Raw genomic sequence first — 13041 nt, forward strand, 5'->3', positions numbered from 1 at the left:
GTTTCATAAAAAAATGTCACTTGAAATTTTTTTCAGGCATATTAAGGAATTACTAGATTTTGGACCCGCGCGCCCGCGCGGGTGTATATTTGAAAAGATTAAATGGTAAATAAAAATTTAGCGGTTTTCATATTTGTTGAATTTTGATATTGGTGTATTTTATTCGGTTTGTTGAGTGTCTGATTATAAAGTATGATGTTATATAAATATCCATTTTTAGTATGAAAATATTATTGTGTTTTTTTTTTAAATTCAAATTTATTATAACTTGTGTATGTAAGCTTAAATATTTTAAACTTTTAATTACAGGATTTTTAAAAAATTAAAAAGTAATGGAAATGTACAAAAATAAAATTGTTTTGAAAATTATATTATGATAGCCCAAAATTAAAAATAGGCTCGATTTGCTAATATTTTAAAAGGATTAAAAATATGCCAAGCCCATTAAAAAAAATTTTCCGTGAAACTAACAGAAAAAGAATGGTTAAGACTTGTTTTCCATAAACAATTAATTTTCTTCTTTCTCTTTTTTTGTACATTTATTATTTATTAGAGAAAAGAAATATCTGTAGAGAAAATGAGAACTTGGTGGTCAAGTTTTTTTTTTTAAAAATTCGTTTTGTGTTAGTTATTTGATTCGAGTTGTTGAACAATTAATAGTTTATATTCTTTTCGCGTAGGATTAGGAAAATCTCTGAGTAGTTATATTATGATCGCGTAGAATTAAGAAAATTTTGGAGTGCGTATCAATTAAAAATCGCTTTAAATGTCATTAATGTACATTATTTAAAAAATTTCGTACATTTAAAGACTGGTTTAGGAATGTTTCGTGGAAGGAAAACAGTTTAATTATGTTAGATATTATTAGCAAACCAAATTTTTATTCGTTTTCGGTTTATATTGCAAACAATTTTTTTTTGTTCAGGAACAAACCAAAATATAAACCATCTAAAACAAAACCAAAAGTTCATCATAAGCAAAACAATCTAAAAGGTTTCTTCACTGTGAAAATAATTTCCACCATAAGCAATAGAATATGTTAATATATTCGTGTAGATATGTTTTAGTATGAATAATAATTTACACTAATTGTTTTTGGGTGTTTAATTTAGATATTTTCATTGATTGATTTAGTACTGTAGATATTTCCATCGATTGGTTTAGAAGTCTGGACCATGTGAGTTAAAAAGAAAGCCCAAACAAAATTATAATGGGTATTTAACCCTAAATGCCACGTTTTTTAATGTTAAAACTAAATGATTAAACTACTGTCTTTTGATGGCAGTGGCATGAAGTGGTAATATTCGTGGAAAACTAAGGGGACCATTATTGCTTGGGAATCTTAAATTTGATTTTGGTGACGCAAGTTCACTTGAGAAAATCTTGAAAGGTATACATGGTTTCCTGCATTGAGCTTAATGAGTGGATTAATGTTATTGTTATCTAATTGCAGAGAAGGGGGATAAAATAGCTGGATTCCTTTTCGAGCCTATTCAAAGAGAAGCTGGAGTAAGTTTCTTTTTCTAGCAATAACCATTTTAGAGGATGAATCATGTTGGTTTTGTATTGCTTTGGTTATAAGTTGTTATTCCTCCTGAGGGTTATTTGAATCTGTTAGAGAACTCTGTACAAAGTACAACATTTTGTTGATAGCTGATGGAAATATAAGAAATCATACACAACACTCAAGAAATGCCATTATTTTTGGTGTTTGAAGCCCCACTACCAAAAGTCCCCCCTTGGTATTGATTTTTTTTTTTTCGCTGGCTGGCTAGCTATTGAAAGAGGCAACCAGCTATACCAGAAAATGCCCTTTTAGAAGATTTGCCTGTCAATCTATGTTCTGGGTTGGAGTTGTATAGTCATTAACTAAATTGATTGATATGAAACAAATATTAGTAACACGCAGTGATGTTTCGGTGGTTAATTAAGGATCAAAGTCATATTTGTTTTAGTGGTGAATTAAGGATTAAAGTACATATTCTTATATGCACCAGTATATATATGTCAACCAATCTGAAGAACGTGCTTGTTTACCCCATTGTCAATATTTTTTCACTTTTATGGTGTATGCAGTCATCTAAGTAAATGGTAAAAAAAATCCATGAGCAAAACAATGGACAAATAATAGAACGTACGCTACAAGTGAAGCATGTACAATCTAGGGAACTTCGAGTATATGGTGAAGGTATATACCTCCCTCAATACAGTGCCATATACATATGTACCCAGATATTCTCCATTAATGCAAATAGCAGTTTTTTACATTTGGTGTCTTCTCTCTTACAAATCTGTTAACCCAACTTCTGTGAGATTCTGGCTTCACACTAATCAATTCCAAATAAGAAGACTCAGGAGAGTTTTATTTACCTTTAGAATTTTTTTTGCAAATGTTTGGTATTATATCCTCTAGGCCAGTAGCTGAGATTAATAATAGATCCGTCTCCATCTCACCAGTCATGAAAATACTTGGAGACTCTCCAATCCAGCTCGATAAACATTAGACCTCATTGAAAAACAACCGCACTCAAGCTGTAGAATCAAAGAATCAGGCTTTCATAGAGAGATAGAGGATAGTAAGCATAAAAGCTACACACATGTTGAATATCAGAGAACCATCCCAAAATCAGTAGATGCGAGTTCAAGAGCGATATTGAAAGCTTCAAATCCAAATAGCTGCAAACGGGTCTTGTTTAACGTGATATCTTGAGGGCAATGGCCACGGAAACCCTAGTTATCTACTCCTAAATGGGGAAATCGAAGTAATGAGCAAGACATAATGAAGAAACCCAGAAAAATCTTGAATGCCAATTAAAAATATATTGATGAGCAATAATCAAAGAAACACAAAAAAACGATTTTGGAGCTTTAAGAATTCAAGAAGGGATTGGAATCAAAGCAGAGAACCCCGTGAAGATGATGGAGGAGACATATGCAAAGGAGAAGCATAGATTGAATTAGTTAATTAATTAATTTACTTTAATTGAAATTAAAAATTATTTGTCAGTGGCATAGAATGGTAAATATTTAGGAAAAGTCTGGACAATTTCATTTTTGTACTCCAGTTTTAATAGTTTAGATTTAAAAATTATATTTTACTCTATTTCTATACATTAAATGTTCTTTCTCTAGTTAATACACTAATAAAATGAGTTAAAATAAACATATTTTAAATTTTGATTGGAACACAAACTATACTTTTAAAAAACAAAAATAAAATTCTAAAACAAAGGGAATATAAGCAGTGTCATGTTTCATGTTGGATTTTATTACAATTTTTCCTTATTGATGAATTTTCAATTAATAAATAATTATTACTGTTGCACTTAGTTAGATATTTTGCAACATTCCCGTTTGTTCTTTATAATCTAATTTGTGCCATTTAAATTGTAAAAATAAATAAATAAAGGGAGAATTGAAAAATGGGACACTTTGAACTTTTGTTTGTCACAATAGGATTTTTCATACTTTTGACAATTCTGGACATGTTTTACCCTTCTTTAATAGGAAAAATAGTAAATTGAATTTTAAAAATGTAAAAAAATATGAAAACTATTGGGAACATAAGTATTACAATATATATGTTTAAACTTTAAAAAAAAAAATTGGAATCATATTTTATTTTATCTTCTACCTACAATTAGAATACTCATTCTGGTAATCTACTTAGTTTATAAATCGGATTCTAAGTTCTACACATAGATATATCTAGGATATATACCGTAAACTAAAATTTCTTGTATATTCTGGCAAAGATAGAATTAGTTACGTTATAATCAAGAAAGATGTCTTCGATCTACCTATAGCTTGATAACGATATATAGCCACAACTCAATAATATAGCTCGGCTATATTACGTGTCATAATTTGTTATGCCTTTTACCTTATATGACACCTAAAGGAAGAATATGTTTCTCACCTACTATACTGTATTCTGCATAGGTAGTATATATATTCTAGGTAAATCGTGAAAATATGAAAACTTCCATATTCGGTTAAAGAAATTTCTTAAATCTAAACTAATCTACCTAAGTAGATTCTCACCCACTTCTCCCACTATCTCTCTCTTCTACATCGACATAATCATGTCTAATTGCAGAGGAGGCTGATAGAGTTAAAAAATAAAAAAAAAGGTTGCCTCTGCTGGTAATCGAACACAGAATCTCTAGTTTTGTAGACCAGCGCCTTATCCATTGGACCAGATAGTCTACTTGTTTGTTGTATGATATATTTAGCTTATAGACCTTTCATATTCAATTAAAGAACGGGGAGAGAAATGAACCAAAATCTAATTTGAACTGAAAGGTTTATGAATTCCCAGGACTGAATTCCTCAAAAGTCAAAACTGAAATGAAACAAATTTAGACTAAACACAGTTGAACGATACATCATACAAAAAAGAAATGCTGAAACTTTGTGACAGAAGAAAGATCCATATTCATAAAAACATATAGAAAATCACCAGAAACTTAGGTACATCCTCAAACAATGGCTTCTGCAGTTTTCTCTGCCAGCTTCTGTAGCTTTTCAGGACGGGTACCTTCGGCTTTATCTTTTTCATAAGCTGCAACTCCATCACTGTTCCTTCTGCATGTATATGTGCTGCATTTTTTACCATTAAAGATGAGAGCTTGGATACTTTCATCAAACTGGAGAGAGAAAAAAAGATTTGTTAGAAAACCTTCGGTAGAGAAGGATTCTTCTCATCATCAAAGGCGTTGTGTAACACCCATTTATCGATCCTTCCGATTCCAGGCCTGATTTTCAATGTGGTTTAGACCAGATTTTACATCAAACTGTGAAGGGACCGTCCGACGAAACTTGTAGTGAGAGAAGAAGACCATCCGGCGAAACCGAGAAGAGGACCGTCCGACAAACCCAAGAATATATCCCCAGTTCGCTGAATTCATATCTGAGAACAAAGAGAAGAAAGAGAAAAACGACATTAGAGGCAAAAAATTGATGATTTACGATGAAAAAATTGAGGATTTTCCACTTAACCTAAATCACCATTGAAAGGGGTTGAAGGCTTGAAGCTGTACGGCGGAGAAGAAGAAAAGTGAAAAAATATTAGGGTAAACAAGGTTTTTAATCCTTTTGTGGTTTTTTATTTTATTCTTTCATTAAAACTTAAATCAATTACGAATTAATTTAAGATTTTAATTAAGGTTAATTTGGTTAATTATAAGGGTATATTGGTATTAACCTTATTATAAATCTTATTTTCCTAAAAAATCTTCTATAAATCTTATGGGGACAAATCTAAGTTGAGAATGTCCTATTTTTCTAATTTTCCCATAAATAAATCAGCTAACGCCAAGAAATAGTCTTAAATGAAGTGTGCTAGTTTAAAGTGAACTAGATATTTATGAATATGAATCTAAAAGTATAGTATGTAAACTGAGGTTTTCCATTCATTTAATCTAAGATATATCACAACTTGTTGTGCTGACAAATCTGTAATTGAAACTTGGCTCACGCTTTTTCTATAATTATTTTACTTTCCAAAATATTTTATTCAGTATGACTTTCTGAAATTCGAATGTGACAATAGAATAAGAATCTATAGCATGTCTAAAGAAAAACCATAAACAAAAAAAATTCACAATGATTAATATGCTTTTGTTCCATGTCATTATACCAAGTTGGCAATTTTTAATAACTTTTATCTTCTGGCTTTATGTGAATAATCATAAACTTCTGATTTATAAGTCAATTAGTAGTAAAAGGGATTAATTCACGTCTTCAGAGTCTGATTTTATAAGATTGATCGAAAGAATAATTTTGGTATAATTTATATTTAGATCAATCATATATATTTAGAATTGAAATTTGATACTATGCCAAAAGTGTAAAATTTTAACTCAAATTAAATAATAATAAGTGAGTTGTTTTATAGTTTATACATTACTGTATGTCTTACTGTGAAAATCATAAGAAAAGTAACAAATATTGTGCATATTCCAAGACCAATATATAGATATTAAAAATATAATGCATAACAAATTACAATATAGATGTATTTTAATACCTTTTCAACATTGATTTTTTTTTTAATATTGGTGAATGTGTTTTCTGAATTGATGTTTGGTGTGTTTCCATATTGATGCCTTTGGTGAGGGTAATACGAGAAGTATCTCCTCATGATTGCAAATTTGACTTTGAAGATTGATGGTTGATTCATAATAGTTTTTGTAATCTCATGTCCTGAATGGTAGATTTGTTTTTCTTTTTCACTTGTTAAGTTATAACCTAATACCTTATTTTATACTTAATATTCACTAAGGTTTATGGTTTAACTTTAATGTTTAAGTCTTGGTTCTTATTGTGTAACAAGAAGATTGATCGCATGTATTGTATTTCTTTGTATCAAACTATAGATTCGAGAGATAGAGTGTTGGCACGAGGGAAATGAGTGATGTATTGAATATGTTATCAAAAACTCTATTGTTTTGGATGTTTTATCGGCATGAGATCTTAAATCAAAAAGATAAAAAAGTAGAAAAGTTACTTGTCAACTATTCACATATCATGTCGTTTAGACAACATTGAGCAACATACCATGCTGTTTATTTTTCTCAAAACTACACAACACACTCACCTCATCTACACCTCATTGGGTAAAATCATAGACAAATTAAATCTTGTATACACAACAAGTTACACAAAATGGATTGTTTATTTAACCATTTTTTACTCTTTTTTGTCTTGGGGATCATTTAATGGGCCTTCAAGCCCAGAGTAGACCCAATCTTAGAATTCTTGTTCATTATCTCCATTGTCAAAATTTCCAATAATCTATGATAAACCAATTAGTCAACTATTTAAGTGGATAAATTCAACCCGCCATATAAGAGGAATAGGATCGATGCCCCACCCAATTCAATCTACTATTGCCCCATAAGATCGAAAGGTAATAATTGAAAGTCCAGATCTTAAACTTAGTGGAGCCAATTGAGTTGAAAACTTATAAATAAAAAATAAACTGGGTAAATAAATATTCGCAGAAGGGAGAGGCTGTCACCGAGCCCCAATGGTTGTTCAATCATTTAAGACGCTGCCTAAGTTGATACCCTTGTGACGAATATTAATGGCCGAGTCATAATCATACGACAATAGTAGACCCAAAACTGGACATGGTCTTTGATTATTTATTCATTATTCTATTTATAGATGTAGCAACTCAATCGTATAATATGCTGCTAGTATCTAATATAAACCTGTGATTAAGTAGATATACTTGGATATATATACATATGATAAGACCTAAATATCATACTAATGATCCACCTAACCAGATTGGTCATTTACACTGATATGCGTTTTCTTGGTAGATACATAGACTGTCAGTCAACCAGATACTACAAACAACATAAATTCATTGAACACACGACATGAGTTTGTCGATTTAGGCTTGATTTAGATCTAACATGAAAGAGAAGCTAAAGTTAGAAAAAGGACAAAACTGTATAATTGGGGTATGTAGTGCTTTTAAAACCGGACCAACCTGATGGTTGGATCAGGTACGATCATAAACCGGTCATATAGTCGGATTAGATCTAATAACTAGTTCAATTTAAAAAAAAAAAAAAGCTAGTTCAATTTTTAATCGATCACATAGTTGGGTTTGATCTCAAAACTGTTGAAATGAATAAAAACCATTAAAAACAGCAAAAATTCATATACCAACTATATAAACAAAAAACTAGTTTATATTGATATTTATTTATATTTTAATTAGTATCATATTTACTAATATTATTTAGAATTTATATAGTATTATAATATATTAAACCAAATTATTGAATCAAGTTTCACCCAGTTAAACTATATTGAACTGTGATCCAAATATTTTTCGATTCAGTTTCCCGTCATGTTTTAAAAACACTGGGTATGTTGTTACTCTTCTGTATCCAAAAAGAGTTAGCAATGATCAAAGAATCACCCAAGTGAGTGTTTCAATAAAGTATAATCACATTATTTTTTATTGTAACAGTTTCTTTTGACAAAATCTGTACATCTAAAAAAATATAATACGTTTTTGACTCTAAATCTGAAAACCAAATTGGGGTGTAATCTGGTTTTGTGATTTGGCATAAAATTCTGCGTCAGCGTTAAAATATGAATCACAGTTTTGACTTAAAGAATGGATTTCTCTTAACTAGTTATGATCACATATTTGACTTAAAGAATGGATTTCTCTTACACTAGTTATATTTCTAGTTGGACTGTTTTTTTATAGTCGGCAATACAACTCTATGTCACCAGCGGACTCCATACACAAAAGTTATAGTCATAAGTCATGACTGGTACACCGTACAACACAACTGTCAATTCCCCTTTTTTCTTTTGAAAGAATATTAAATTTATTAGAAAAAAAAAATCACAATGGATGTGTCTTTTTTTGCATCAGACGAGATGCTATGAGCAAAGAAACTAGACCTTATTCCATTAAGAGTTTAATGCTCCTGAGGCTAGCCATATCGCCATGGCGTGTTCAAACTTTGTGTCCCTGTCCATATTGTCAATTCCCTCTTTTTTTTTTATTTGTACATTTTCTCAACATGTATCGCGGTCGTAAGTTGTTTAACTTCCAAATAAAATAAAATTGGAGAAACACTTTTCGGAGGTGTTAACGAGACTTTTCACCGTGTTTCTTCGTGTGGTGCAATAATTTCCTTTTTTTTGTAACTAAAAAAAAATGCAATAAATTTCTCATCTGTCAAAACAAATCTTTTTTTTGGTAAAATAAAACAAATCTTATTGTGTGGGACAGATGAATTTTTATGTCTTACGCAATTATTTAGATCGATTTATACTGCAGATCATTTGTGATTTCACTTATGGTTGCATACTTGTACATTCCTGACACGATGACGATGATCAGGTACATCAGCTACTATATATACATATAAATAAATGCAAAATTAATATTAAATTTAGTGGTTATGAGTCTTATGACTTATGACATTCAGACGTACATTTGATCTGCAGTGGTTATGACAGTACAATGAATCTTTGTAGTGGTTATGATATTACTGGTAGATGTATACGAAATGTGATATACCGTCATATTAGAAAACCTGTGTCCATGTATATTTTATAATATGTTTAAACTATTGATGAAAATATTGTATAAATGCTTAAGATGAGCTTAATGTAAAACCGATTTTGGGGTTAAAATTAATTTACATTCATTTAAAAAGACAAATATTATATACAAACAAGCAAATGATCATACCAAGTTTTTCTTTCTTAAATCGTTATTATACTAAAAGTAAACTTGAAAATATCACGAAAAAAAACTTGCAAATAAACAATTATTTAAGCATAGAAGGCAAAGAAATTAGCAAACTCACCAATTCTTTTCCCCTTTGAATAATAATTGCTAAATGAAAAAAGATTCAAATATTTGTATTATATCTTCATCTTCTCTTTTCTCAAATCAATAATCACATCTTCTCCCTCTTCACCGGAACCCTACCGTCGGTACCAGCTAGCATTGCGTACTTATCCTTTCTTGTGAAGTTGGTGCACTCAAACCCTAAGGTTCCTGCCAAAACCCTCTGTATGTAATTCGCCACCTCTATTGGGGACTTGCCTCCTTTACACGTCAGCTCAGCCGGGAGCTGTTTAAGGAACGTGATCTCGAACGTTGGAACAGGGTTCATGAACGCGAAGTAAGGATCAAGAAACTTGTAGCCACGTGTGGTTGTACCATTAAACACGCTTTGTTTCGTGTTGATCGCCACGGGAACGATCCTGTCCGTAAGCTCGGCAAAGAGTGCACTAAACCGGAGAAGGAAAGGCTCACGGCACGTGGTTCCCTCGGGACATATCACGAGGTCACCTTCCTCCAAGAGACGCTTGATGTTCGCTGCGTCTTTCTCGCGCTGACGAGTCAACGCAACGGCTTTTATTGGAGAGATTAGCTCAGAGAATTTGCTGATACTGTAAGTGACGCAGCTAATTTTCCGACCGAGCGCAACAGCTGTCACCACGGGGTCGAGGACAGTCCGATGGTTGCACACCAAGAGGTGGCCTGGTTGGCCGGGTTTAGGTGGCGGAGGAGGCTGGCCGTTGACGACTAGTTTAATCCCTGTGAGCTTGTAGTTGTAACGGGCGATGCGTTCGGGTAACGGAATATTGGTGTAGACGCGGATGATAGAGACTAGGAAACCGACGGGAAGCCAGAGGAGAGTTAACAGAGAAACTAACGGCGTTGGACGCTGGACTAATCTGCCTTCGTGGAATATTATAGGGTTTAAGAGTTTATTTCTTGGTAATGGTTCGCACTTTGTACATGGCACCATGTAACCCTCCTGCGGTCAATTAAAAAAAATTGTTATATTATTTGAAGCACAAAGTAGTTGTGATTTGTACGTAACTGTCTAGTTAGTAGCATGCACTTTTGATTTATTGTTGAATTATATGATGCGACACCATGGTACTCACGAGAGAGACATGTGCTATCAAAAATTCAAAATTATCAGTGGTTAGAAAAAATGTATACATGTGTACGTAATTTATATAATTACTTAGGATAATTGATTAGCAGTTTACGAAATGAGAGTTAAGAAGGACAAAACAAACTCTAATCATGACTTGTAAATCATGACTTGTACATGACAAAAAAAAACAGTGGTATAACCTAAGTTGTTACTGATTTCATCACAGAGTTTTCAGAATTCACTTTTAAGGTCTCAAAAAGAAAAATCTACAAATATTATATTTGAGTAGATAAGAAATTTTAGCACGTAAAAGTGACTACGGCCTTTTATGTAAAAACCCACCTTTTTTTACAAATAGTTTCTTTAGTTACTTACCTAATTTTATCCTCATTTAGTGCCACTAGACATTTTAAAAATATATTATATGATTGGCCAAAATGAATAATAAGGGCAGGACACACTAAACAGTAAACGCCATAGGACAACACAATAACTACTCTACCAAAAAGTTGCACGTACGTCCAAGTTCCATAGACATATAGTTATATACTCATAATGTCGTGAATATAGTATTTATTGTGTTAGATAGCAGTAATAAAAGATTCAAAAATGACATATCATGTAAAAAGAAGAGGATTTACGGAAATAACCTTGCAAATTGACATGAAATCGTGATCTGTCTTACTATCGCCAAGCCCCAAATCAGGTAAACCAGACGCAACGCCACCGAACTCTCTCAAAATACCGTCGCGTTTGTGTTGACCAACGAGAACACCTGGTCTTCTTACAAAACCGGTTGCACGACCCGATTTGGAGACTTCGAGTTCTGTTCCAAGAACTTTATCGACTCCTAGGTATGTCTTCACGAACGGTTCGACCATGATCCGCGGACTCGCTGTTACTATGTACCGTTTCCCAAACGTGTTGAAGATACTCCATGCGTCAGGTCTCACGTCCTCCGCGTAAAACCTCGGGAGGACGGAACGGACCACGAGCTCAACCTCTCGGATCTTGAGACCAGCGAAGGTGATAAAGATGAAAACGTTGATGGCTAGTGTCTCGGAGACTGTGAGGTACGTGAGGTAAACGAATGGTACAGACACAAGTAGGATCAAAGCGCGGAGCAAGCTCCCTGCTTCGAGTGCCACGAGGAAATAGTAAGGAAATGCGCTACGAGAGATTAGTAACGTCCCATCGAGATCAGCAGCCACGGTTTGATTCGACCGGTCCTTAATCTCATAGTTTGTTATTGGCTCAAAACGACGCCGCTTCTCCTGAGCCCCCATCAGACAAGAAGAGAGGAGAGAGAGAGAGAGAGAGAGAGAGGTGGGAGATATGGAAGGTGAGAATGGGTATGGATTGGTGAATACTTTTTAAGAGTGTTGTTTATATAATGAGAAAGCGAAAGAGAATGAGCATGATTTTGTTGTTGAGGTGGTTGATATTAGTATACCAAAGAAATATATGGTTTTGATTTTTCAACGGTTAGAGAAAGAAAAAGAACACACTATGCATAGTAGATAACAATATCAGTATGACTATAGCCGTTACGTAAATTAATGAGTCGATCTTCCGAATACGTAAGGAAGTGATTTGAATAAAATAATGACCAAAAATGTGGATATCAAATTTGATTAATTAGGGAGGAGAGTTAATTGCGAAGAATGAGTGGTTTGAGACGTGTGAAATAGAATGAGAGTTAAAGTTGGTGAAGACCGACACCAATCTATTGATTATCCATACAACTATGAAGAATTTTTTTACATCGTTGAAGGAAGGCCCACGGCCGCCGCTTTGTAGTTGCCTCATATTGTTTGAGTTAAGTTTGTTTTTGGTATATGGCGAGTGTCAGTATCTACCATGTTCTATAAATGTGTATGATTGTGGTTACCTGCGGTTTCTTGTGGCCTCTGGAAGTCCCCGGTTCAGCTATGCATATTGCAATTACATAACGTATATTTTTTCTCAGATTTGCTCATTTTAGTTTCGGTTCTTTAGAATTGTTTTTAACTTTGTATGTTATAATCGTCCACCTGTACTTTGATTGAAATTTTGGTTCGAAGAACACAACATGCATAATTGCTTTTATGCTAAATAGATAGTAGGTGATGAAATTGAGTTGCAAAACAAAAAGAAACAGATTAGCATTAATATCTAATTGTATATAGTAGGTCTTTCATGGAGATTTCAGTGTATCGTATTGATTTATGGAAGTCATTATAATTGATCTAAATGACTAATAGTTTCTTTATATTAGAGTGCCTTATGTTTTGACATGAGGCAGAGAGTTTTTTTTTTTTTTTGTAACACTGAGGCAGGGAGTTTTCTCTACCATATTTTTAGTCAAGCATGATGCATATGCGGTTTTTATTGACCGGTTACAAATTGAAATTTAACAACATAATATTTATAAAAGACTGTCAATTGTGAAGTGAAATAATGCAGGAAAATTTGCAAAATATCTGTTTTTCTTTTTATGAAACAGTATTATCTGATTTCTTGTTAACAAAATAACTGTTATATATTTTTAGATGTTCTTTTAGAAAACAAAATAATTTTTTTCTTGTGTAACTTTATCATAATCTTTTTT

The 13041-nt window shown here is 32.7% G+C and overlaps 1 protein-coding gene and 3 long non-coding RNA genes across 4 annotated transcripts; 1 reads left to right on the forward strand and 3 right to left on the reverse strand.

The window, feature by feature from the left end:
- The first annotated feature begins 431 nt into the window (after positions 1-431).
- Positions 432-1684, forward strand: LOC130511607 (uncharacterized). The gene is made up of 2 exons (XR_008945104.1): positions 432-1390; positions 1454-1684. It is a non-coding gene; the product is annotated as an uncharacterized LOC130511607 (long non-coding RNA).
- Positions 1685-2101: 417 nt separating this feature from the next.
- On the reverse strand, positions 2102-3077 carry LOC130511606 (uncharacterized). The gene is made up of 2 exons (XR_008945103.1): positions 2371-3077; positions 2102-2291 (listed from the first exon to the last, which is right to left on the reverse strand). It is a non-coding gene; the product is annotated as an uncharacterized LOC130511606 (long non-coding RNA).
- Positions 3078-4352: 1275 nt separating this feature from the next.
- Positions 4353-5041, reverse strand: LOC130511448 (uncharacterized). Its single transcript, XR_008944914.1, has 3 exons — positions 5002-5041; positions 4682-4912; positions 4353-4602 (listed from the first exon to the last, which is right to left on the reverse strand). It is a non-coding gene; the product is annotated as an uncharacterized LOC130511448 (long non-coding RNA).
- A 4191-nt stretch (positions 5042-9232) lies between these two features.
- Positions 9233-11823, reverse strand: LOC108848819 (glycerol-3-phosphate 2-O-acyltransferase 6). The gene is made up of 2 exons (XM_018622265.2): positions 11102-11823; positions 9233-10322 (listed from the first exon to the last, which is right to left on the reverse strand). The coding sequence occupies exons 1-2, from the start codon at positions 11735-11737 to the stop codon at positions 9453-9455; spliced, it is 1506 nt and encodes a 501-aa protein (XP_018477767.2). The 5' UTR covers positions 11738-11823; the 3' UTR covers positions 9233-9452.
- Between the last annotated feature and the right edge of the window lie 1218 nt (positions 11824-13041).

Source organism: Raphanus sativus, chromosome 4 (genome assembly GCF_000801105.2).
Source record: "Raphanus sativus cultivar WK10039 chromosome 4, ASM80110v3, whole genome shotgun sequence".
Classification (NCBI taxonomy): domain Eukaryota; kingdom Viridiplantae; phylum Streptophyta; class Magnoliopsida; order Brassicales; family Brassicaceae; genus Raphanus; species Raphanus sativus.

Bases quoted from the DNA above. Each gene is read 5' to 3' on its own strand.
- LOC108848819 (XM_018622265.2), bottom strand. From the start codon at position 11,737: ATGGGGGCTCAGGAGAAGCGGCGTCGTTTTGAGCCAATAACAAACTAT. The intron at 10,323-11,101 runs GTTATTTCCGTA...AATTGACCGCAG, and splicing joins ATTTCATGTCAATTTGCAAG to GAGGGTTACATGGTGCCATG.